Source organism: Erpetoichthys calabaricus, chromosome 1 (genome assembly GCF_900747795.2).
Source record: "Erpetoichthys calabaricus chromosome 1, fErpCal1.3, whole genome shotgun sequence".
Lineage (NCBI taxonomy): Eukaryota > Metazoa > Chordata > Cladistia > Polypteriformes > Polypteridae > Erpetoichthys > Erpetoichthys calabaricus.
This window is the reverse complement of record NC_041394.2, coordinates 341,800,904-341,827,305: the sequence shown is the minus strand read 5'-3', so window position 1 is coordinate 341,827,305 and position 26,402 is coordinate 341,800,904. Positions and strand designations below refer to the sequence as shown.

Below are 26,402 nucleotides of genomic sequence, written 5' to 3'. Positions count from 1 at the left end.
AATACAGCAGTGTTTTCGCAAACACGTCATTTTGACATAACGTAAAGAAAGCAGTTAACGTTGTAGTCGGTGGATTCAGGGCCATTTGTTGCACATTTGCAGCTGTGAAATAAACGCGTTGTTCATTTTCTAGATGTACTGCTAAGTGAACAACATCTGGACTTCGTTCATGTATGGGAAATGAAAGACTTCACCATACAGCTTCATTGCCGCTTATGTATCTTCCAGCCTAATACTGTGCGATTTCATCAATATGTATGACCGCATTCCTATCACTTCTTTCTGGTTGCACGCCAAAAACTGCCATGTCGCTGCCTTTATTCACGTACTTACAAATGTATTTGATCGAAACATTGAAACAGAATTGTAAAATATTTAGTATAGCGTGTGTTGCCTTTACATCCAACAGATGGCGCTGTGTTTTCAAAAAAAGCATGTTTTTACCTGTCACAGGTGTGACATCTATATAATATGTATATAAAAACATGCGCGTATTCGAATGAAACTTTCGAAGATTTAAGGTTTTGAACAAACGAACATTTACATTTTTTATATATATCACTTGGGTCAATACCTAAAGAAATACACACAGCAAATGCAATTGAGAATACAGTAATCCCTCCTCCATCTCAGGGGTTGCATTCCAGAGCCACCCGCGAAATAAGAAAATCCGCGAAGTAGAAAACCATATGTTTATATGGTTATTTTTATATTGTCATGCTTGGGTCACAGATTTGCGCAGAAACACAGGAGGTTGTAGAGAGACAGGAACGTTATTCAAACACTGCAAACAAACATTTGTCTCTTTTTCAAAAGTTTAAACTGTGCTCCATGACAAGACAGAGATGACAGTTCAGTCTCACAATTAAAAGAATGCAATCATATCTTCCTCTTCAAAGGATCAAACAAATCAATAGGGCTGTTTGGCTTTTAAGTATGCGAAGCACCGCCGCACAAAGCTGTTGAAGGCGGCAGCTCACACCCCCTCCGTCAGGAGCAGAGAGAGAGATAGAGATCCATCCATCCATTGTCTCCCGCTTATCCGAGGTCGGGTCGCGGGGGCAGCAGCTTGAGCAGAGATGCCCAGACTTCCCTCTCCCCGGCCACTTCTTCTAGCTCTTCCTGGAGAATCCCAAGGCGTTCCCAGGCCAGTCGAGAGACATAGTCCCTCCAACGTGTCCTGGGTCTTCCCCGGGGCCTCCTCCCAGTTAGACGTGCCTGGAACACCTCACCAGGGAGGTGTCCAGGAGGCATCCTGATCAGATGCCCGAGCCACCTCATCTGACTCCCCTCGATGCGGAGGAGCAGCGGCTCTACTCTGAGCCCCTCCCGGATGACTGAGCTTCTCACCCTATCTTTAAGGGAAAGCCCAGACACCCTGCGGAGGAAACTCATTTCAGCCGCTTGTATTCGCAATCTTATTCTTTCGGTCACTACCCATAGCTCATGACCATAGGTGAGGGTAGGAACATAGATCGACTGGTAAATTGAGCTTCGCCTTGCGGGTCAGCTCCTTTTTCACCACGACAGACCGATGCAGCGCCCGCATTACTGCGGATGCCGCACCGATCCGCCTGTCGATCTCACGCTCCATTCTTCCCTCACTCGTGAACAAGACCCCGAGATACTTGAACTCCTTCACTTGGGGCAGGATCTCGCTACCAACCCTGAGAGGGCACTCCACCCTTTTCCGGCTGAGGACCATGGTCTCGGATTTGGAGGTGCTGATTCTCATCCCAGCCGCTTCACACTCGGCTGCGAACTGATCCAGAGAGAGCTGAAGATCACGGCCTGATGAAGCAAACAGGACAACATCATCTGCAAAAAGCAGTGACCCAATCCTGAGCCCACCAAACCGGACCCCCTCAACGCCCTGGCTGTGCCTAGGAATTCTGTCCATAAAAGTTATGAACAGAATCGGTGACAAAGGGCAGCCCTGGCGGAGTCCAACTCTCACTGGAAACGGGTTCGACTTACTGCCGGCAATGCGGACCAAGCTCTGGCACCGATCGTACAGGGACTGAACTGCCCTTATCAGGGGGGCCGGTACCCCATACTCTCGGAGTACCCCCCCACAGGATTCCCCGAGGGACACGGTCGAATGCCTTTTCCAAGTTCACAAAACACATGTAGACTGGTTGGGCAAACTCCCATGCACCCTCCAGGACCCTGCTAAGGGTATAGAGCTGGTCCACTGTTCCGCGACCAGGACGAAAACCACACTGTTCCTCCTGAATCCGAGGCTCGACTATCCGACAGACCCTCCTCTCCAGGACCCCTGAATAGACTTTTCCAGGGAGGCTGAGGAGTGTGATCCCTCTGTAGTTGGAACACACCCTCTGGTCCCCCTTCTTAAAGAGAGGGACTACCACCCCGGTCTGCCAATCCAGAGGCACTGTCCCTGATGTCCATGCGATGTTGCAGAGGCGTGTCAACCAAGACAGTCCTACAACATCCAGAGCCTTGAGGAACTCCGGGCGTATCTCATCCACCCCCGGGACCCTGCCACCAAGGAGTTTTTTGACCACCTCGTTGACCTCAGTCCCAGAGATGGGGGAGCCCACCTCTGAGTCCCCAGGCTGTGCTTCCTCATTGGAAGGCATGTTAATGGGATTGAGGAGGTCTTCGAAGTACTCCCCCCACCGACCCACAACGTCCCGAGTCGAGGTCAGCAGCGCACCATCCCCACCATATACAGTGTTGACACTGCAGTGCTTCCCCTTCCTGAGACGCCGGATGGTGGACCAGAATCTCCTCGAAGCCGTCCGAAAGTCGTTCTCCATGGCCTCCCCAAACTACTCCCACACCCGAGTTTTTGCCTCAGCAACCACCAAAGCCGCATTCCGCTTGGCCTGCCGGTACCTATCAGCTGCCTCCAGAGTCCCACAGGACAAAAGGGACCGGTAGGACTCCTTCTTCAGCTTGACGGCATCCTTCACCGCCGGTGTCCACCAATGGGTTCGGGGATTGCCGCCACGACAGGCACCGACCACCTTACGACCACAGCTCTGGTCAGCTGCCTCAACAATAGACTCCTAAATCCTTCTCATAAGGTTGACTTTCAATTTTTAGACCTCCCATTGTGTGTTGAAACCTAACATTTTCATTTCCAATGTGTTTACATTTACTTACATGCCCAACTGTATGGCAGTTGATGGTGTTCAGTCCACTATGACTCCTCAATATTTCTCATAAGGTCTACTTTCGATTTCCATACCTCCCATTGTGTATTCATACCTATCATTTTTACTTCCTGCATGTAATACTTTAGATTTACTGACATTACATTTCATCTGCCACTAGTCTACCCAAGCCTGTCTGTTGTCCAAGTTCCTCTGTAATAATTCAACGGATTCTAGATTATCTGCCAATCCACCTATCCAGGTATCATCTGCAAAGGTAACCAGCTTGTTATTTGTATTTATATTCCTATGTATCCAAAACCAGACCTTTAAGTGTAGAACACTTGTGAGCATCACCATTGGCTCTTGTAGACATGTGAAGCAAGAATGGGAGTATGTTAGACCTTTGCAAAGACTCCTGGAACATGGAATGTTACTTCTCTGGTGTGCGGTAGGACCAACAGCTCTTGGAAGGATTCTGAAAATCCAAACAAGCAAGGACTCACCTGGACACATAGCATTGACTCTGAAAATAAAATTTTCATTCAAGGGTGATCTCAGTTTTAATCTGAAGTTTCTTCACAGAGAAACTTCAGGTAGGTATCAGGGTTCTCACAAGACCCTGACTGGGTGCCTACGGTTTTCAGTTTAATCCAGTGGATTAGAGTGTCACTTAAATCCATCCATCCATTTTCCAACCCACTAAATCCGAACACAGGGTTACGGGGGTCTGCTGGAGCCAATCCCAGCCAACACAGGGCACAAGGCAGGAACCAATCCCAGGCAGGGTGCCAACCCACCGCAGGACACACACAAACACACCAAGCACACACTAGGGCCAATTTAGAACCGCAAATCCACCTAACCTGCATGTCTTTGGACTGTGGGAGGAAACCGGAGCACCCGGAGGAAACCCACGCAGACACAGGGAGAACATGCAAACTCCACGCAGGGAGGACCCGGGAAGCGAACCCAGGTCCCCAGGTCTCTTAACTGCGAGGCAGCAGCGCTACCCACTGCGCCACCGTGCCATCGTGTCACTTAAATGAGAAATTAAATCCTGGTTTTCTTCGAATTTTCTTAAATTAAACAGTGACAAAACTGAGGTTCTCCTCATTGGTTCAAAATCATCATTATCCAAAACCAATAATCTTTATCTTATTATTGCTAACTCTGTTGTTTCCCCATCACCCCAGGTCAAGAGTCTGGGTGTCATCCTCGACAGTACTCTATCTTTCCAATCTCATATTAATAACATCGCCCGGTCTGCTTACTTCCATCTACGTAATATTAATCGCATTCGCCCCTCCCTCACTCCCCATACCACTGCCATTCTTCTTCATAGTCTTGTCACTTCTCGGCTGGACTACTGCAATTCACTCCTCTTTGGTCTCCCTAATAAATTTCTTCATAAGCTTCAGTTAGTCCAGAAGTCTGCAGCATGCATCATTACTCGAACCTCAAATATCTGGGAGTGCAGCTGGATGATAAATTAGACTGGACTGCCAATACTGATGCGCTGTGCAAGAAAGGACAGAGCCGGTTATACTACCTTAGAAGGCTGGCGTCCTTCAACATCTGTAATAAGATGCAGCAGATGTTCTATCAGACAGTTGTGGCGAGCGCCCTCTTCTACGCGGTGGTGTGCTGGGGAGGCAGCATTAAGAGGAAAGACGCATCACGCCTGGACAAACTGGTGAGGAAGGCAGGCTCTATTGTTGGCATGGAGCTGGACAGTTTAACATCTGTGGCAAAGCGAAGGGCGCTCAGCAGGCTCCTATCAATTATGGAGAATCCACTGCATCCACTAATTAGTATCATCTCCAGACAGAGGAGCAGCTTCAGCGACAGACTGCTGTCGATGTCCTGCTCCACTGACAGATTGAGGAGATCGTTCCTCCCTCAAACTATGCGACTCTTTAATTCCACCCGGGAGGGTAAACGTTAACATTTAACATTATACAAAGTTATTGTCTGTTTTTTCACCTGCATTATTATCATTCTTTAATATTATTTATTGTATCAGTATGCTGCTGCTGGAGAATGTGAATTTCCCATTGGGATTAATAAAGTATCTATCTATCTATCTATCTATCTATCTATCTATCTATCTATCTATCTATCTATCTATCTATCTATCTATCTATCTCTCTATCTATCTATCTATATTACTCCGGTCTTGCAGCAGCTTCATTGACTCCCGATTAAGTTTCGAACTGATTTTAAGATTCTGCTATTAACATTTAAGGCCATTCATAACATCGCCCCTCCATATCTGTCTGACCTTCTTCATGTTGCCATTCCCTCCCGTAACCTTAGATCCTCTTCCTCCATCCATCTGACCGTCCCTCTCGCCCGTCTAACCACCATGGGGAGCAGAGCATTCAGCCGTTCTGCTCTCAAGCTCTGGAATTCATTACCTACCGAGCTCAGAAACATCAAATCATATTCATTCTTTAAATGTAAACTTAAAACGCATCTATATAAAATGGCTTTTTCTTTATGATTACAGTGGTTTTGTTTGGTTTTCATTTTTAGATTTTCTGATGTTTTACGTTGTTTATAATTGTATCTTTTATTTATTTATTGTTTGTTCGATGTCCTTGAGTTCTCTGAAAGGCGCCTTGTATAAATAAAATGTATTATTATTATTATTATTATTACACTCTAGTCCAGTTGGTGGCAGCAATGCACCGTAAGTGGGTCTGCCAAACGCCATAAAAAGACAAAAGGAAAAGAAGAAGACTGGCGGCCGCGCGCAGCTTGAAGTAAACTAGAGCGAGCTAAAGCGCGTGCACGTAAACGTCAAGCAACACCACGTGTCATATGACGTCATCCAGTGCGACGAAAACGGATGTCCGCGTACTTCTCGTGTCTCTTATGAACAGTAAACAAGCATTAAGCTGTAAACTTTGAGTCAGTGGGCTTTATTATATCACCTAGAGACACAAGGTAAGTTATCGGAGTTTAAGGGGTGTGACACTTTATGGATGTGTCGGTTTTCATTTGCTTTAATTAGAGTTACGCGACTTGATCCGCAGGCAAGCTGAGTCGTAAGGTCTGCTCAAGTGAATTTCTCTTTGCCATTCATTGTCCTCTCTCTGCGGCTTAAAGCTCACTTCCTATTGTCGATTCCAATTTCTACTTCGAAGTACCCAGAAATACCGCCGCCGAATCGTATCCATTCTGTGCCGTGTAGTCCTTCAATCAGTGACGTATGGTGATCGGCGACAATTCTGAGTACGAAAAGAAACGGAAGTAACGTAGAGATTGCGCTTTGATTTCTGTATTTCCCTTTTATTTAAGGCCGTAAAAACAGCTACAGTAACACAAAGTACACCGGGTGTTGTTAAAATGTTACATAAATAGAAAGAAGGCGTCTCTGCCGAGAGACAAGTTCATTTTTTTCCAATTTAAGGTTAGACATCATTGAGTTGCGTGTGGTGTATTTGAATTCTTCCAGTTAAACGAGATATCTATCTATCTATCTATCTATCTATCTATCTATCTATCTATCTATCTATCTATCTATCTATCTATCTATCTATCCAGTTTTATTAACTGAATGGTACGCCTGTAATGTTTAGAGCGGCAATCCTGTCATCCTGATCGAGGACCAGTGTTTGCTTTGGTGAGCTGAACATGGAAGTGTGACTGAAGGATCTGTTTTATGTATTAAGAACTTGATAAAATTATTACAGATCTTATCTTTTTATTTTAAACATTTGTAGTTAATTAACCATCAAATGGCGAAAAAAAAGTGTTTAGGGGTTGTTTACCTTTTATTAGTGAGATACAAAATACACCTATGATAGACTCATGTATGTATTTCTATTATCTTAGTGAAAAGAGATTTTCAAATTTTGAACAAAGTTCAGAATAGGCAATCATATTTGATTTTTTTTATCAATTAACTGGTAAACCAATAACAACAATCACAGTTATTATTAAGCCTTTTGAGTATTGATCTTGTCTCATGGCTGAGTATTTTTCTTGTCGCAAAGACAGGGTCTAATGGAGAATAATTACATGTGTAAAGTCAAAAACAACTCCTCAAAACCTGATTATGAAGGGCAGGCAATTTCTTAGGTAGCTTACTAATCTTGCAGGGACACAATAGAAGAAGCTGTAACCCCCCAAAAAAACTTTGGTTTCATTCACTAGCAGGATTTTTAAGAAGCCTTTGGATCCAACTTATTTTTGTAGCTTGATTTAGTGTGAAGGACATTAAGTCCTCCATCTGCTAGTCTAAATTTAAACACACCCTTTTTTTAAACTTTGAGGGTTGTTCTTACTTATGGAAAAGTTCAATATCATTTTTACTTTGAGAAATTGTCTCCTGACGCTGTTATTGACATTACTGAACATTGATCCCAGAGTGTGAATTTCTGTCTCTCTGCTAGTGAAATGAAACAAGAATATGTGCCTGGGGACCACCTGTTTAAAAGTGTGTAGTGAATAGCGGCAAAATATTGCAGTGCAAAGGCTTCACCCACAGGGCTTTCTTCTAAAACACTTGGCCCCAATTCCTCCAATCTTTGCATCCTTAACTGCCACTGGGGTATCGGCGAGAGCGAAAGATACTGAACAAAAGACTTAATATTGAGGAAAAACGAAAAGCTAAAATTGCTGTTACTCATTCAGGAGTTTGGTAGGACAAAGTGAAGCTTAATAATTAATTAGCATGTTGTAATGAGCATTAGGTCGGTATAGACATGCACATGCATATAGACCACCGCAGCTTCACACATTTGAGAAGCTTTTCTGTGTGCTGTGCTGTCTTCTGTCATGTTAGCTATCACGCTACTATATGACGTAACAACAGCAAAGAGAGCTTAGTAAAGCATTATGGTCTATGCATATACAACTTGTTAAAGCGCTGCGGCCATTAACTTGTGGCATCTGTGCATTTCCAATAAGATGGTAATGTTCACTTCCTTTAGTTATTTGTGTAGACGTGCAGTCAGGAGGTGGGTGTTGTGCGGCCTCATGTGTTCATTTTTGTTGATTTGGGTGTCTTGAGTACAGTGATCCCTCACTATATCGCGCTTCGCCTTTCGCGGCTTCACTCCATCGCGGATTTTATATGCAAGCATATTTAAATATATATCGCGGATTTTTCGCTGCTTCGCGGGTTTCTGCGGACAATGGGTCTTTTAATTTCTGGTACATGCTTCCTCAGTTGATTTCATACAAGGGACGCTATTGGCAGATGGCTGAGAAGCTACCCAACTTACTTTCTCTCTCTCTCTCTCTCTCTCTCTTGCGCTGACGTAGGGGGGTGTGAGCAGGGGGGCTGTTCGCACACCTAGACGATAGGGACGTGTGCAGCTGCTTCCTGAAGGACATGCTGCACGGTGCTTTGCATACTTAAAAGCTCAAAGGGCACGTATTGATTTTTGTTTGAAAAACAAACTCTGTCTCTCTCTCTCTCCCTGCTCCTGACGGAGGGGGTGTGAGCTGCCGCCTTCAACAGCTTTGTGCCGCGGTGCTTCACATACTTAAAAGCAAACAGCCCTATTGATTTGTTTGCTTTACTCTCTGTTTCCTTTGAAGAGGAAAATATGTTTGCATTCTTTTAATTGTGAGATGGAACTGTCATCTCTGTCTTGTCATGGAGCACAGTTTAAACTTTTGAAAAAGAGACAAATGTTTGTTTGCAGTGTTTGAATAACGTTCCTGTCTCTCTACAACCTCCTGTGTTTCTGCGCAAATCTGTGACCCAAGCATGACAATATAAAAATAACCATATAAACATATGGTTTCTACTTCGCGGATTTTCTTATTTCGCGGGTGGCTCTGGAACGCAACCCCCGCGATGGAGGAGGGATTACTGTACTGAAATCTGCATCTCCTGTGGTTCTTCATTATTTGCTCTGTTAACAGCAGCCCTTTTGTAACAGACTGTTTACTTCTAAGTTCATATTTTCACAGACATAGCTGCCAGTTCTTTCAAACTCAACACTATCATTGTAACTGAACTACTGAGAGCGTGACTGCATATGATACAATGTCCGTGTATAATCTGATGCTACAGAAAGGTTTCCTCCTTGCAATCAGTTATGTTTACTTTTAGAACAGGTTATGCATATTTTTAATATGTGTAATGTGCTCTCGGTAATTGTAACACACATCTTTACATCTAACAGAGTGTTCTTTAGTAGACCTTTAGACTTTGTTGTAATCAGAAGTCCTCAGGATCAGGTTAACAACAACAACAACATTTATTTATATAGCACATTTTCATACAAAAAGTAGCTCAAAGTGCTTTACATAATGAAGAGAAGAAAAGTAAAAGACAAAATAAGAAATTAAAATAAGACAACATTAATTAACATAGAAAGGAGTAAGGTCCGATGGCCAGGGTGGACAAAAAAAACAAAAAAAAAACTCCAGAAGGCTGGAGAAAAAAATAAAATCTTTAGGGGTTCCAGGCCATGAGACCGCCCAGTCCCCTTTGGGCATTCTACCTAACATAAATGAAATAGTCCTCTTGGTAGTTTGGGTTTTTCACGGAGTCACTTGATGCTGATGGTCATACAGACTTCTGGCTTTTAATCCATCCATCGTTGTTGGAACATCATGGTGCTTTGGGTAGATGGTGGTGGCGCACGCCACCACCAACAGGACACCGGAAAAGGAAACAGAAGAGAGAGTAGGGGTTAGTACAGATTTTGAATGAATAGTTATTATAATGAATTAGATATACAGAGTATCAGGATTAAATTACAGTGAAGTTATGAGAAGGCCATGTTAAAATAATGTGTTTTCAGTAGTTTTTTAAAGTGCTCCACTGTATTAGCCTGGCGAATTCCTAAAGGCAGGCTATTCCAGATTTTAGGTGCATAACAGCAGAAGGCCGCCTCACCACTTCTTTTAAGTTTTGCTCTTGGAATTCTAAGGAGACACTCAGTTGAGGATCTGAGGTTACGATTTGGAATATAAGGTGTCAGACATTCCGATATATAAGCCGGGGCGAAATTATTTAAAGCTTTATAAACCATAAGCAGAATTTTAAAGTCAATTCTGAATGACATAGGTAACCAGTGTAGTGACATCAAAACTGGAGAAATGTGTTCGGATTTTCTTTTCCTGGTAAGGATTCTAGCAGCTGCATTCTGCACTAGTTGCAAACGATTGATGTCTTTTTTGGGTAGTCCTGAGAGGAGTGCGTTACAGTAATCTAGCCGACTGAAAACAAACGCATGAACTAATTTCTCTGCATCTTTCGATGATATAAGAGGTCTAACTTTTGCTATGTTTCTTAGGTGAAAAAATGCTGTCCTAGTGATCTGATTAATATGCGATTTAAAATTCAGATTACAATCAACGGTTACCCCTAAGCTTTTTACCTCCGATTTGACTTTTAATCCTAATGCATCCAGTTTATTTCTAATAGCCTCATTGTATCCATTATTGCCAATCACTAAGATTTCAGTTTTTTCTTTATTTAATTTGAGAAAGTTACTATTCATCCATTCTGAGATACAAGTTAGACATTGTGTTAGCGAATCAAAAGATTTGGGGTCATCAGGTGCTATTGATAAATATCACGAGAGCACCTTTTGCAGCTTTCAGTGTTGTTTTGATGAGGCCTTGGATTGGCTTACAAATGTGACACTCTGTGACCCGTCTGATCGTTCCCACCCGGTTTTAAGCCCAATTCACTTGTGGTTGCCTCCAGGCGTATGTTGTACACACCTGGCTTCAGTGAGACTCCTCTACTTAAGACAACAAGCCGATTTGACAGCTTGACACAAATTGTTATTGCTGAGCCCAACCGGATTATGTGGGTAACATGGCCAGCAAGCACAAACACTGGGCCTGGCATAAGGAGTGAGTTCTGGTATCTATGGCCCAGGTGAGGTTCTCTTTGGTTTGATTAAAATATTCATCACTGTCAGTTCTGGGTTGTTCTTTGTTGGTTTTCTCCTCTCTTTAGGCCAGTTTTATATGGCCATCCCAACTAGGTGAATGTATGTTCAGTCCACCCAGCTCTAAGGAGGAGTGAGGCACCCATGCTAATGTGACAGTCCTGGTAGATGGCAGCAACAACATTTATTTCTATAGCACAGTTTCATACAAATGATGTAGCTCAAAGTGCTTTACAAGATGAAGAAAGAAAAAAATATATAAAAATTAGGAAATACTAATTAATAAAGAATAAAGTAAGGTCCAGGGAGGACAGAAAAAACAAAAGAAAACTCCAGAGCACTGGAGAAACAAAAAATCTGCAGGGGTTCTAGGCCATGAGACCACCCAGCCCCCACTAGGCATTCTGCCGAACATCAATGATCTCAATCAGTCCTCGTGTTTTCAGGGTTCTCATGGAAGAACTTGATGATGATGGTCATGTGGACCTCTGGCCTTCAATCCATCAATGTAGGGACATCACGAGGCTTTGATCAGGTGGTGGTGGCACAGATCATCATCACCACAGAAATCGGAAAAAGAACAGCTGAGAAACTAGGAGTTAGTACGGATTGCAGAGCCATGATCAAATCGATAATTTGGTGCATATACAGAGCATCAGGATTAAACTAAAATGAAGTTATGAGAAAGCCATGTTAAAATAATGAGTTTTTAGCAGTTTTTTTTAAACTGCTCCACTGTATTAACCTGGCGAATTTCTATCGGTCAGCTATTCCAGATTTGAGGTGCATAACAGCAGAAGGCCGCCTCACCACTTTTCTTTGAGGTTTAGCTCTTGGAGTTCTAAGCAGACACTCATTTGAAGATCTAAGGATGCGATTTGAAGTGTAAGGTGTAAGACATTCTGAAATATAAGATGGAGCAGATTATTTAAGGCTTTGTAAACCATAAGCAGGATTTTAAAGTCAATTCTAAATGACACAGATAACCAATGCAGTGACATCAGAACTGGAGAGATGTGCTCGGAGTTTCTTTTCCTAGTTAGGATTCTAGCAGCTGCATTCTGCACTCGTTTTAAAGGTGTGCAGAAGTTATGAAAAATTCTCTTCTCTGGTTTGTAGACTATGATGTACTTGTATAACATTTTGTAATTGAAATATGAATGTACTTTTACCATAAATGACAATGGTGACAAACTGATGGCCCACATGTGTGTGTTTGCGATGGTCCTCCTCAAGCCTGGTGGTCCTTCACTTCAGACACAAAGTGTGATTTCTCTAAACTGTCTGACCTTGATGTAAACATTAACTGGTAGGGTGCTGTTAAAAAGAAACTGAAATGTTTTAGATCTTAATGGTGAATTTGTTTTATAACTAAATCCTTATCTTTCAGCAGTGGGTAAGAAGCAGCTGCCATTTACTGCAACATCAAGATGGACGTGAAAGAGGAAACGTGTGACGTAAACATCATGGAGATAATGACTGTGACTATTAAGGAGGAGGACGACTGCGAATGGGAGTTTGTCCATTCTAAAGAGGAGAGTCTGAGCGTGAGAGATGAAGATTATGAACTGGTGACTGTGGGCATTAAAGAGGATGCCAAGGGGATGTCTGTCATCACTGAGACGGTGTCTGCTGTTAGAACTCTGGACGATCAGCCATCATCTTCAAAGCAGTCTGGAGCAAGTAAGTGTGAAATTAAAATTGGTGTAAGTTTTAGAGTCGAGGGGTGTGGGTCCGAAAGGGAGGTCTAATGCTTTGTCTTTGAAAGTCGGCAATGCAGTGAGGTTTAAAATTGTAGAGTGTAAAGTGAGGACTGTGTTTTCCTTTCAGTAACTTGTTCATTTAAGAGTGTTTATTAAGGTAGATTTTTGGAGCCTGTGACATAACCATGAAATGTTTCTTATTAGACTGACCGTGTGAGTTTATTATAGTGGAAAATCCCAGGGTGCTAAGGCTAGGGGTCATCAGAATTGGGACCTTGTCTGTTAATACTGATCACAGAGCTCCCCAAGGTTTATGTATTTCATTAATGCTGTCAGCTGCAGTTTCCTTTTTCTCTCCCCTGTTCCTACTTTCAGTATCTCTATTAAAAGCATATGGGACATTGCTATGATCTATTTATAGATAGATAGATAGATAGATAGATAGATAGATAGATAGATAAATACTTTATTAATCCCAAGGGGACATTCACATACTCCAGCAGCAGCATACTGATACAATAAACAATATTAAATTAAAGAGTGATAAAAATGCATGTAAAACAGACAATAACTTTGAATAATGTTAACGTTTACTCCCCCGGGTGGAACTGAAGAGTCGCATAGTTTGGGGGAGGAACGATCTCCTCAGTCTGTCAGTGAAGCAGGACAGTGACAGCAGTCTGTCGCTGAAGGTGCTCCTCTGTCTGGAGGTGATCCTGTTTAGTGGGTGCAGTGGATTCTCCATAATTGACAGGAGCCTACTGAGCACCTGTCGCTCTGCCATGGATGTCAAACTGTCCAGCTTCATGCCAACAATAGAGCCTGCCTTCCTCACCAGTTTGTCCAGATGTGAGGCTTCCCTCTTCTTCCACTGCGTAGAAGAGGGCGCTCGCCACAACCGTCTGATAGAACATCTGCAGCATCTTATTGCAGATGTTGAAGGACGCCAGCCTTCTAAGGAAGCATAGTCGGCTCTGTCCTCTCTTGCACAGAGCATCAGTATTGGCAGTCCAGTCCAATTTATCATCCAGCTGCACTCCCAGGTATTTATAGGTCTGCACCCTCTGAACACAGTCACCTCTGATGATCACGGGGTCCATGAGGGGCCTGGGTCTCCTAAAATCCACCACCAGCTCCTGAGCTTTTCTGGTGTTCAGTTGTAGGTGGTTTGAGTCGCACCATTTAACAAAGTCCTTGATGAGGTTCCTATACTCCTCCTCCTGCCCACTCCTGATGCAGCCCACGATAGCATTGTTGTCAGCGAACTTTTGCACGTGGCAGGACTCTGAGTTGTATTGGAAGTCCGATGTATATAGGCTGAACAGGACCGGAGAAAGTACAGTCCCCTGTGGCGCTCCTGTGTTGCTGACCACAATGTCAGACCTGCAGTTCCCGAGATGCACATACTGAGGTCTGTTTGTAAGATAGTCCATGATCCATCCCTCCAGGTACGAATCTACTTCCATCTCTGTCAGCTTGTCCCTAAGGAGCAGAGGTTGGATGGTGTTGAAGGCGCTAGAGAAATCCAGAAACATAATTCTTACAGCACCACTGCCTCTGTCCAAGTGGGAGAGGGATCGGTGTAGCATATAGATGATGGCATCCTCCTCTCCCACCTTCTCCTGGTATGCGAACTGCAGAGGGTCGAGGAAGTGGCGGACCTGTGGCCTCAGGTGGTGAAGCAGCAGCCGCTCCATGGTCTTTATCACATGTGATGTTTATATAAATAATTTAAATTTATCCTGGTTTACTTTATGTTGTGACGGGTGGCCTTGGCCATTACCCGGCTGGGATGGAAGGATCAGGGGAGAGAGCCCTACCTCCCCTGGGACACTAGAGGGCAGCCCTCTTGGGCGGCTGTGGCACTATGGATTCCCGCAGGGCATGCTGGAGTTTTGGTATCTAGGGTGTGCTGCAGAGCCATATAATGGACTTCCACCACACCTGGGAGTGATTCCAGGTAATGCTAATGAACCATCTGGAGCACTCCCAGGGGCTGATAAAAGGAGCTGCCTCACTCCATTCGAGGAGCCAGAGTCAGGAGGAAGTAGATGAAGTTTGCTCAAGGGGAGTGGAGGTGGAAAGACTGGGAAAAGAGAAGGCACTGTGCTTACTTTGCTGTATTATGCTGTGGCTATTGTGTTGCTGTGGGGAGTGAAATAAATAAACTCTGGGCTGTGTGGCAAACTTGTGTCTCAGCCTGTCTGTGTCAGGGTTAGGGCGGCTGTACGCGCCACCCCTTAGGCATCACAATGTTTAACATAATTTGGATGCTTATGTATCAAATATTTTATGGTTTAATAATTTACTGGTAATTGTGTGTAAGTCCTGTGAAACTGGGCTCTGTGAAGAGACCTGTATAAAATAACTTAAATGTAGCTGAATAGACCCAGATTGCAGTGAAAATCTGATCAATCTGAAATGTTGGATTTAACATGGGATATCATAACCAGTCATTTTCTGTCAGTATAGCACCTGGAAATAAACTATATTGCCGAAAGTATTGGGACCCCCCCCCTTCCAACCTTTGAATTCAGGTTTTCCAGCCACTTCCATGGCCACCGGTGTATAAACTCAAGCACCTAGGCGTGCAAACTGCTTCTACAAACAGAAAGAATGTGAAAGAATGGGTCACTTTCAGGAGCTTATTGAATTCAAGCATGGCACTGTGATAGGATGCCACCTGTGCATTAACTCCATTTGTGAAGTTTCCTCGCTACTAAATATTCAACTGTTAATGGTATTATAATAAAGAGGAATCAATTGGTCAACAGCAACTCAGCCACAAAGTGGTAGGCCACATAAAAATCAGAGTGGGAACAGTGCATGCTGAGGCACACAGTGTGCAGAAGTCACCAACTTTCTGCAGAGTCCATAGCTACAGTGCGGCGTAGTGAGAGAGCTTCATAGAATGGGTTTCCATGGCAGAGCAACTGCATCCAAGCCTGACATCACCAAGTGCAATGCAAAGTGGTGTAAAGCCCACCACCACAGGACTCGAGAGCAGTGCAGACGTGTCCGAATAACGCAATCTGATGGGAGAGTCTGGGTTCGGCGGTTTCCAGGAGAACGGGACTTGTCTGACTGCGTTGTGCCAAGGGTAAAGTTTGGTGAAGGGGGGATTATGGTGTGGGGTTGTTTTTCAGGGGTTGGGCTTGACTCCTTAGTTCCAGTGAAAGGAACTCTTAATGCTTCAGCATATGGAGCCATTTTGGACAACTTCACACTCCCAGCTTTGTGGGAACAATTTGGGGATGGCCCCTTCCTGTTCCAGCATGACTGCGCATGCACCAGTGCACAAAGCAAGGTCGATAAAGAAATGGATGAGTGAGTTTTGGTGCAGAGGAATTTGACTGACCTGCACAGAGCCCTGACCTCCACCCGAAAGAACACCTCTGGGATGAATAAGAGTGGAGACTGCGAGCGAGCCAGGACTTCTCGTCCAACATCAGTGCCTGACTTCACAAATGGTCTCCTGATCACAGATTCCCATAGACACACTCCTACACCTTGTGGAAAGTCTTCCCAGAAGAGTTTAAGCTGTTATACCTGCAATGGGTGAGCCAACTCCATATTAAAGCCTATGTATTAAGAAGGGGATGTCATTAAAGTTAATGTGTGTGTAAAGGCAGGCGTCCCAATACTTTTGGCAATAGTGTGTAATTACAATAATTGATCAAGGCAGAAAACTGTGGCATTTTTTTGCTGCACCCACCCAAGCACCACAGCCATTAAATGTGCCCGACACGTGCTCAATGGGCCCATCAAGTCAAGCCTGTCATCAGTTAGGCTGTCCTTATTCTGTAAAGGATGATTTCAGACAAGTTATGTGCAAGTGTGATTGTTTCTCTAGAGTGTGGAAATTTAGTCTGTGAGTGAGAGTAGCAGTGAGCAGTGTGGTCAAAAATCAATAGGAAGGTACTATCATTTACTATAAATGTGGGCACTATGTAGGCCTCTGATGTTCTTTTATTGATTGGTAAACCGTAAATGTCCCTAAATGCTGGGCCCTTAAGCTGAAAATTGCTCCAAGTGGGCTGTACAATGGCAGACCCTACGCTCAGAACTCCAAAGGTCACGCAAAAAGGCAATTTCCCCTCAGGGATTAATAAAGAATATCAAATAAAGAAATAAAGTAAACAACACCTTAGCCTGTTATCCTTGTTTTCTATATACATCCAACAATATGCACCCTATAAACCACAGCAATAGAGGGCTGTATGTTTCTGGGATTACGGCTCACAGTCGGCTTCATCCTAGTTTTCTACCACCGAGAGGGCTGAACAGAAATGTTGCCCAGTTTTCACGGCAGGATCTGATTTAGACAGGAACACCTCTTACCCCTCAGCGATTGCTAGCATCTGCAAATGAGGACGTTTCAGTGATTTAACCAATTTTATTTCATTTGAACTTGTTTTAAGTATATTTACGGAGAAGTCGGGCATATCAAACACAAGGACTTTAAATAGAAGAAATCATTCAGCATGAACGACTCAGACCAATGTCACATAACAAGCTTAGCAGGTAGTTTGCCTTGAGCAGTTTCAGAGTCGTCTAGCAGGAGTTGTCCAGTGAGTGCCGCACTGAAAACAAGCAGATGTCAGAAGAACTTGCTGCGTGTTGCAGGTGTTGTCAGGGTAGCTTTATAAAGCACTCAAAAAGAATCCAAAAAGAAAAGACCCTGAAATGTTTGCACGCTTTCCGTTTTGTGCAGTGCCTCGATGACTTTGTGTCACGTAAAATTTACATCAAAGCAATTGTTGCATCTTGCTAGAACTTGGAACAACTGATAACTTGCCAGTGGTCGTGCTGTTTATCCGAGCATTACTACACAGCTAATACAAATCTGCAGTAACTACAATGGATCTCCATTGTTTACGCTTCGACCACAGGCATTTCTAGTATTTGATGGCATCAGGTTTTTGGCCCCCTTGTATGGGAGTTTCTGGGCATCCCTTTTTCCAATCTCTTTCATTCTCATTAAAAAGAGCTTGAATTGAAACCAAATTACTTTGTGGACAGTTTGGTGACCAAGTGAGGGAGGCTAGAGCGAGACAGTTTAGGGACGTGAAGAGGAGAGATGAGGGATTCATCTGGAAAAGAACATTGAAGATGGAACCGCTAGGCAAGAGGAAAAGAGGAAGTTTATGTTTGTGGTGAGGACGGACACAAAGGCAGTCTGTGCGACAGAAAATGACATAAAAGACATATTAATGGAGATGGATGATCCACTGTGGTGATCGTTAAATGGGAGCAGCTGAAAGAAGACGATGACAACTCTGTTTTGGCAGTGTCTTGTTCCGCCTACTAATGAGTTTGAAATATACACTTACATTTTTTAGCCGAGCATCTGTGCCCTTTGTTAGTTTTGTGCACATTTATATACAGGACTAACTGTGTGAGCCTGTGCTGTAAAAAGCCTGGGGTCCTAGAAACTTTTGAAATTGTTAGAAAACAAATTGAAATGTAGCGAGGTTAGGTAATTGAAAAGAACTACTCTGCGCTTCTCTCTCTCCTAGGAGGATTCGTCTTGCCGACGTGCTCACATCGTTTGTGCATTAGCGGCTAAGCGACTGTCTTTCTTTGGAGGTTTCGTTTTGCTGATGTGCTCGCCTCGCTTGTGTATTAGCGGCGGGAGGAAAAGTAAAAGGGACACTGTTTTGCCGATGTTAGTGGCTAAGCAACTGTCTTTCTTCATAGGTTTCGTTATGCTGACTTGCTGGCCTCGCTTGTGTTATTAACAGCTAAGAGAGTTTTCTGTTACCTCGGAGGTGGAGCCCTTACCCCGACTCCACCTCTCACTTCCAGACACACACACACACACACACACACAATTCCACACGTAGACATTTATATATAAGATATTATGAGATCTCTTTGGTTTCCCCATTCTAGTTTCAAATTAGATGATACAAATAATTTTTGTAAAGATTTGGGATTCGAGAATTTCAGTTTGGTGGTTCAGCAGTGGTAAAATAAATGCACTCTAGCGAATAGCCTGGGGTGGAGGCGGTGGAGGGAATAAAAGATCAGGGGGTTGGCACAAGATTTCAAGGGCTTAAACATCCCAAAACCACTGTCTTCTGCATCTCCTTATACTGTACATGCCAATTTCTCTTAAGTGCAAAACTCAAACAAGTTATTAACCACAGCACCATGTAAGTGGATGCTTGGGAATGCTTTTGATATTTGCGTACATCCCATCAATTTATTCAACTGCTTTCTTCCTGGAAAAAGCTTACTCATTTCTGCCATGTTGAATTCTTATTATTCTGTATGCCTTGTTAGTCACTTCCAATGGTATTCTATTCACTTAAAAACTGTACTGTATCTGAACTGTCAGTCCCATATTAGCACATCACACAAAGTAGCAGAAAAAAAGCATTCTTTAACACTTAGTGTATACCTGGTAAAACTTGCAATTCTAACAGTTTCAGTAGATGCCAGCATAAGGTACTGTTTTTGTATCTACAGTGCATCCGAAAAGTATTCACAGCGCATCACTTTTTCCACATTTTGTTATGTTACAGCCTTATTCCAAAATGGATTAAATTCTTTTTTTCCCTCAGAATTCTACACACAACACCCCATAATGACGTGAAAAAAGTTTACTTGAGGTTTTTGAAAATTTATTAAAAATAAACTGAGAAATCCCATGTACATAAGTATTCACAGCCTTTGCTCAATACTTTGTCGACGCACCTTTGGCAGCAATTACAGCCTCAAGTCTTTTTGAATATGATGCCACAAGCTTGGCACACCTATCCTTGGCCAGTTTCGCCCATTCCTCTTTGCAGCACCTCTCAAGCTCCGTCAGGTTGGATGGGAAGCGTTGGTGCACAGCCATTTTAAGATCTCTCCAGAGATGTTCAATCGGATTCAAGTCTGGGCTCTGGCTGGGCCACTCCAGGACATTCACAGAGTTGTCCTGAAGCCACTCCTTTGATATCTTGGCTGTGTGCTTAGGGTCGTTGTCCTGTTGAAAGATGAACCGTCGCCCCAGTGTGAGCTCAAGAGCGCTCTGGAGCAGGTTTTCATCCAGGATGTCTCTGTACATTGCTGCAGTCATCTTTCCCTTTATCCTGACTAGTCTCCCAGTCCCTGCCACTGAAAAACATCCCCACAGCATGATGCTGCCACCACCATGCTTCACTGTAGGGATGGTGCCAGGTTTCCTCCAAACGTGACGCCTAGCATTCACACCAAAGAGTTCAATCTTTGTCTCGTCAGACCAGGGAATTTTCTTACTCATGGTCTGAGAGTCCTTCAGGTGCCTTTTGGCAAACTCCAGGTGGGCTGCCATGTGGCTTTTACTAAGGAGTGGCTTCCGTCTGGCCACTCTACCATACAGGCCTGATTGGTGGATTGCTGCAGAGATGGTTGTCCTTCTGGAATGTTCTCCTCTTTCCACAGAGGACCTCTGGAGCTCTGACAGAGTGACCATCGGGTTCTTGGTCACCTCTCTGATTAAGGCCCTTCTCCCCTGATCGCTCAGTTTAGATGGCCGGCCAGCTCTAGGAAGGGTCCTGGTGGTTTCGAACTTCTTCCACTTATGGATGATGGAGGCCACTGTGCTCATTGGGACCTTCAAAGCAGCAGAAATTTTTCTGTAACCTTCCCCAGATTTGTGCCTCGAGACAATCCTGTCTCGGAGGTCTACAGACAATTCCTTTGACTTCATGCTTGGTTTGTGCTCTGACATGAACTGTCAATTGTGGGACCTTATATAGACAGGTGTGTGCCTTTCCAAATCATGTCCAGTCAACTGAATTTACCACAGGTGGACTCCAATTAAGCTGCAGAAACATCTCAAGGATGATCAGAGGAAACAGGATGCACCTGAGCTCAATTTTGAGCTTCATGGCAAAGGCTGTGAATACTTATGTACATGTGCTTTCTCAATTTTTTTATTTTTAATAAATTTGCAAAAATCTCAAGTAAACGTTTTTCACGTTGTCATTATGGGGTGTTGTGTGTAGAATTCTGAGGAAAAAAATGAATTTAATCCATTTTGGAATAAGGCTGTAACATAACAAAATGTGGAAAAAGTGATGCGCTGTGAATACTTTCCAGATGCACTGTACTTTTCAGACTGAAGTGTATTTTTAACAAACAACAAATGTATTAATTGTGCTCAAAGGCAAGAAAGAATTCCATTTATAAGTGATAAAGGTTTGTCCATTCACTCATTCACACAGTTAGGTACACCACCACCACTGCCAAGCAAACATGTAACTCAGCTGAACCACACATTAATACACCAACATAAAATAACGTTTTCCTGTTTACATTCACCCTTAAACCCCTATACATTCCAGGACAGAAATGTTAGGTTAGTCATTGTGAATCAGAAGAGAGTAGGTGTACAGAATGCAGTGCCAAGTATGGAAGAAAGAGTAAGCTTTCACCCACTGGCTTTTACAGAGTGTACCTCCTTAAAGTTATCCCATAAATTGTCAGTTCTAACCATGACAATACTAATGACCTCTCCAGATAACAAACAACAAAACCCTCATAAACTGAGAGCAACCACAGCAGTGAGGGGAAAAAAGAAAAAATAAATCTCTTAATGTGGGCATTGTCCAGCAAGGTCCTATCCAAAGAAGTAACCATGCATAACTGATAAGTAGGTGTGGCTCATGGAGGACACTATAGCCGCACAACACCTGACTCTTGAATTCGACCCATTTGGTAGGCAGAACGGGGATCCCACTCATCTCTCAGTGGATCAAATGAACAGTTTTAAAAACATGGAGAATGTCAGAGTTGAACAAGGCAGCCACACTGTCACATTGTAAAGTTAAACATGTTAAGGAAACCAATCAAGGTAATGCGAATAATTATATGACACAAGAGAAAGCAATTCCAAACATGTTGCATGCTCAGAAGAAAGAAGCTAAGGACTATTTGAAGGGGGCAGAGATGAATAAGGAGCCCACCTGCTTGTCATATAACACGAAATAATAAGTTGACAGCTGCCATCTTAGATTAAGAGTGCCGATGACCTGGAAACTGTCAACTGCATTTATGGCTACATCACACTCCTTGATCCAGAAGAGAGTCTGCAATGAGCTGGGGGTAGGGCTGCAACTAATGATTATTTTGTTAGTCGACTAATCGTTCAATTTTTTTTACGATTAGTCACGATTATTTCATGCCTGACTATTTTGATGCCTGCGACCTGGTTGCACATCTTGTTCTGGGCTCCAGTACATGTCTTACCTCATCTGCTCACGTCTGTCCACCTGTGAAAGTCACCCTGATGTCTCTGCATTAACACCATTAAAATTAATAATAATCAGATTAAAATATCAACCAGTGACACCATATGAATTTGAAAATAATCAGATGTTTTCTATTAGTGTGACCATCACAATAAAAAAGGAATACATTAAACAGTACAAACTAAAGTGCACATAGTCTTTAAACAAAAAAAGTGCATTTAACTTAATCAAAAATGGCCACCGGTGTGTCTGAAAGTCCAAAAGTTTAAATAAAGCTTCAATTCAAATAAAATAAAACAATAATGTACAGTTTATAAAATATTCAGTTCATATATTCCTGAGTGCAGTGCAGGAACGTGAGCAGTTCAACATGCTCTGGTGTGAGGCTGGCGCTCTTCTTTGAGACAATGTTCCCAGCTGCTGAGAAGAGACGCTCAGAGGGAGTAGAGGTAGCAGGAATACACAAGAATGATTTTTCAGACAAAGATGTTTTAACCATCACACTCTGAAGGAAAAGTGTTGTAGTTTATCACATCATGTACTATATTATGCCAAAATAAAAAAAAAAACGGACTAAAATATGTAACAAGCTAATTACTGCCAGCACGCCGGAGCCGAGTATATTCGGAAAAGTACATTTGTTGAGCACCGCGACTAGCTAGAGTCGGTTTCCAGTACAATTTGGAAGCATGCTGAAGCCAAGTATATGCGGTGACATACATTCAGCGACGTACATTAATTGAACTCCGCATCCGACTATATTTGCTTCACAGATCAATTTGCCAGCACTCCGGAGCTGATCAGTCAGTGCCGTATATTCGTTGAGCAGACAGCTCACGACCAGTGCCGGCCCCAGCAGAACTGCAGCACCACTGTCTCTGGGATTCAGCTGCTGCACTAGACGAGCCTGCAATCATCAGCGTTTACCTCTGTGAGTTTGCAAGCAGACAGTTCAAGCGCAGTTGGCTCGATGATTTACTGAATTCTCAATGGCGTCAGTTGCACCTTGAACATATAATAATAGATTGTTGCAGTATTTGTTTGTTTTTACAGTTCATTTGCAGTGTGTAAAATGATCAGTGTTGCAGTAATTGTGACGCTCTTTGCATGAAAAAAAATGTGTTCCATTAAAATTTCACATTTTCTTTGTAAATTGTGATGTTTATTTAAAAAGTGCGGCTAAAAAGTATTTGGCATCCAGGGGTGCATTAAACCCCAAGTATGTGTCGGTTTAAGGGTTAACTATCATTGTCGAAACCTTGATATACACATTATAGTACAAACATCAACGTTAACACGTGAACCTAACTTTACTCGATAAAACTTACCTCTTGAGAGACGGCGGTGGCATCACAGCTCCAGGATGCGTGCGTTGGTATACTGTGTGCAGTCTTGACAAACAATAACAAACGATTCTGCCCCCAGACGTTCATGTAGTGCATTGCAGTTACAAAAAACAATTCTTTGTGACTGGATCCTCTATTGAAGGTTCTGTTTATGACGCGTCGACCATAAAAAATCCACGTCGACGATTTTTTGTAGTCAACATCGTCAATTACGTCGACTAATCGTTGCAGCCCTAGCTGAGGGTTTCTGAAAAGGCTATAGCCCTGCTAGACGGTGCTATAACTTATTTTACCTTTGTTATTTCTAATTGTTTTATATTTAATTTCGTAATGATTACAGTGTTATTTGCATATATCTTCTGTTATAGTAATATATTGAAGGATCTTCTAATATTAACTTTATTTATATAGCATCTTATCATACATTTGCTTGCAATTCAAGTGCTTTCCACAGATTAATCAACAAAAACAATAAAGATATACCATAGTTATTTGATTATTTTCATTTATTACTATTATGACAGTTTCTAATAGGTATAAGTGTACTAAATAGAAAAACAACCTGGGCATTGTTAAATAAAATTTAAACAATAAAGTGCAAAACAAACCTTCACTCTTATCAGAAACCGGTTCATATTGTTTTCTAATCAAAATGCCTGATACATAAATATGGCAATAGTTTCCACACTTTTATAATGTTGCAGAAACAGTGTAGGCAGTATGTGAATTAATTGGTTGTGTCTGAGAGTGTCATGTGACTAGCTCTGTCTGGCAAGCCGGCTACCCTTGCAGTTTAGTATAAGAGTTGTCACCCTGTGGTGAAGATGGCTGCGAAACTTAGAAATTGCACCAAAGAGGAACAGCGTTCTGTCATACACTTTTTGTGGGCAGAAGGTGTGCTGGGAGCAGAAATTCATCTCCGCATGTGTACTCAGTATGGGGATAAAGTTCTTTCTCATAGAGTCGTCTATGTGTGAATTAAAATGTTCGAAAATGGCCATACTCGTTTGACGGATGCAGAAAGCTCCAGACACTCAAAGAAGCTTTATGGGGAAGAAGATTTTCATGTGATGATGATGCGAAAGCAGCGGTGCATCGGTGGCTCCACGCTCTGCCAAAAATTTTTTGCTGATGGCATTAAAAAGTTGGTATGACACTGGGAAAAATGCATCGCAAAGGAAGGTGACCATGTAGAAAAGTGGTGTAATTTGTTTTTGAAATTCTTAGTAAATAGAGTAAATTAAAAAAAAGTGCGGAAACATTTTAAACATCCCTCGTACATCTAGCCTCTTGGACCCTCATTACAGCTTCCATAAATGTTCTCTGTATTGAACGTATAGCTACTTTTCTGATGATTTTTCAGAGATATTCTGGCAATTTGTCTTGGGAATTTAATGAATGTTTTTCTGGATGGACTTTCTTTATTGCAGCAGTACTATCTTTGTCAAACACACCAACCCACAATTCCCGTCCTTCCATTTTCTTTCTCTACATAACCAATCACAATACAATAACATCTGTAATAAACATAAAACCAGCTGTAAGCTTAGCATGCCATTTCTTCAAAACTTATGGGTCATTGAAAAATCTTCATTGTACATGTTTAATTATTTCATCCATCTATCCATCCAGGATTGTGCCAGTCCCAGCTAGCAAGTACAAGGCAGGATCAATCCAAGGACAGGGCACCAGCTCATCACAGGGTGAGCACACACATACACTAGTTGTGTCTATTTAGCATCACCAATTTAGCATGCCTTTGGAATGAAACCGAAGCACGCAGAGGAAACCCACCAGGAAAACATATAAACTCCAGGCAGGGAACACTCTGGATGCAACCCCCTTACTGCAAAGCAGCAGCGCTTCTGCCACACCTCCATGCACCTACATGTTTAATTATCAACAGTATACATTATATGAATGAAGTTAACAGTTTATCAGTAGAATATGCATACTTTAAAGCATTTCATCATAAAAATGACATCAACTATACATCCTAGTATTCCAACAGCACACAGTTCCAAGGGGATAACTCTTGGAAATTTAAATTGACTTGAAAGCCAGTCATGATTATGGATCAAGAAATCAGTATGATCTGTAAACACGCTTTCTCTTCTAATTCTTCCTTTTGTGATGTTGTCAAACAATGCTACAGCAGCCATGGTAGTTGGAACAGTTTGGCTATTCCATGCACCATTATATTGTTACAAAATGATTACAATCAAGTGAATAAAATTTGTAAATGTTATGCAATTCATTTTGGTGTATTTGATAAAGGCCACTTCATTGATGTGAATCTAAAACAGAAAGGGAAATGAGACAGAAATTGCAGCACTGCTTTGACGCTGGGTACTGCCCCATATTACAAAACCAAGCAGAAATGTGTGTATGCATGGTGTGATGCTGCCGTGAAAATGTGCATAGCTTTACAGCAAGTTTAGTTTTTATACATCTCGAACTGAGCGTGGAAACGGACATACGCAACATCATTGTGCGTACACACCATTTATACATGAGGCCCCTTATCCTTATGTATCTTAAACACCATCACTCTTTGATTCTCCATTATGACTAAAACTATGGAGGAAGCATTTTCTTCTGTTGTTGATGTTGACAGCTGAGCAGAGTTTTGGACATCTTTGAGGTGTCTCCTGCCACAATGGATTTCTGCAGCTGATTTGACTGAGCCTTATGAAGAGCGCTCATACTAGTAAATTTTGATTGGAGATTTTTTTGGAAATTGAATCTCCAAAAGAGTATTGTTTTCTAGGATTACAAATTTAATAAAAACATGGCAGTTTATTTATTTGATCATTCATACTGAACTGTTTATGATGCAAAACATGTACTATGGCAGTCAAAACTTTAAACTTGAATTTCACATGTTTTTGCACAAAGAAGCTAATCTTTGGCCACTTAGAAAATCAGCATTGTTGAATGGCATACCTTATACATTTAAGCCAGGTAACCAAGTTTATTATAGATTTGCCTTTTTTATATTAGTTTTTATTTCTGTATTTTTTCTGACCTTACTTAGAAATTCAGTTTAGTTTTAGTTTTCCTTCATCTTGTATTTTTAGTTTTTATGTAACAAAGACATTTCAATTTTATTTTTATATCTATTACTTTCAGT

General features: G+C 42.4%; 1 protein-coding gene across 2 annotated transcripts in view; it reads left to right on the top strand.

The window, feature by feature from the left end:
- The first annotated feature begins 5,951 nt into the window (after positions 1–5,951).
- LOC114665102 (gastrula zinc finger protein XlCGF17.1-like) overlaps positions 5,952–26,402 on the top strand; it is a 36,402-nt gene continuing 15,951 nt past the window's right edge. The window contains exons 1-2 of one of the 2 annotated variants that reach the window (XM_028819493.2): positions 5,952–6,074; positions 12,387–12,679. In XM_028819493.2, coding sequence (XP_028675326.1) covers positions 12,427–12,679 — 253 coding nt within the window. In that variant the 5' untranslated portion in view covers positions 5,952–6,074; positions 12,387–12,426. The remainder of the gene's footprint in view (positions 6,075–12,386; positions 12,680–26,402) is intronic. The other variant, XM_028819502.2, reaches the window with a different exon arrangement.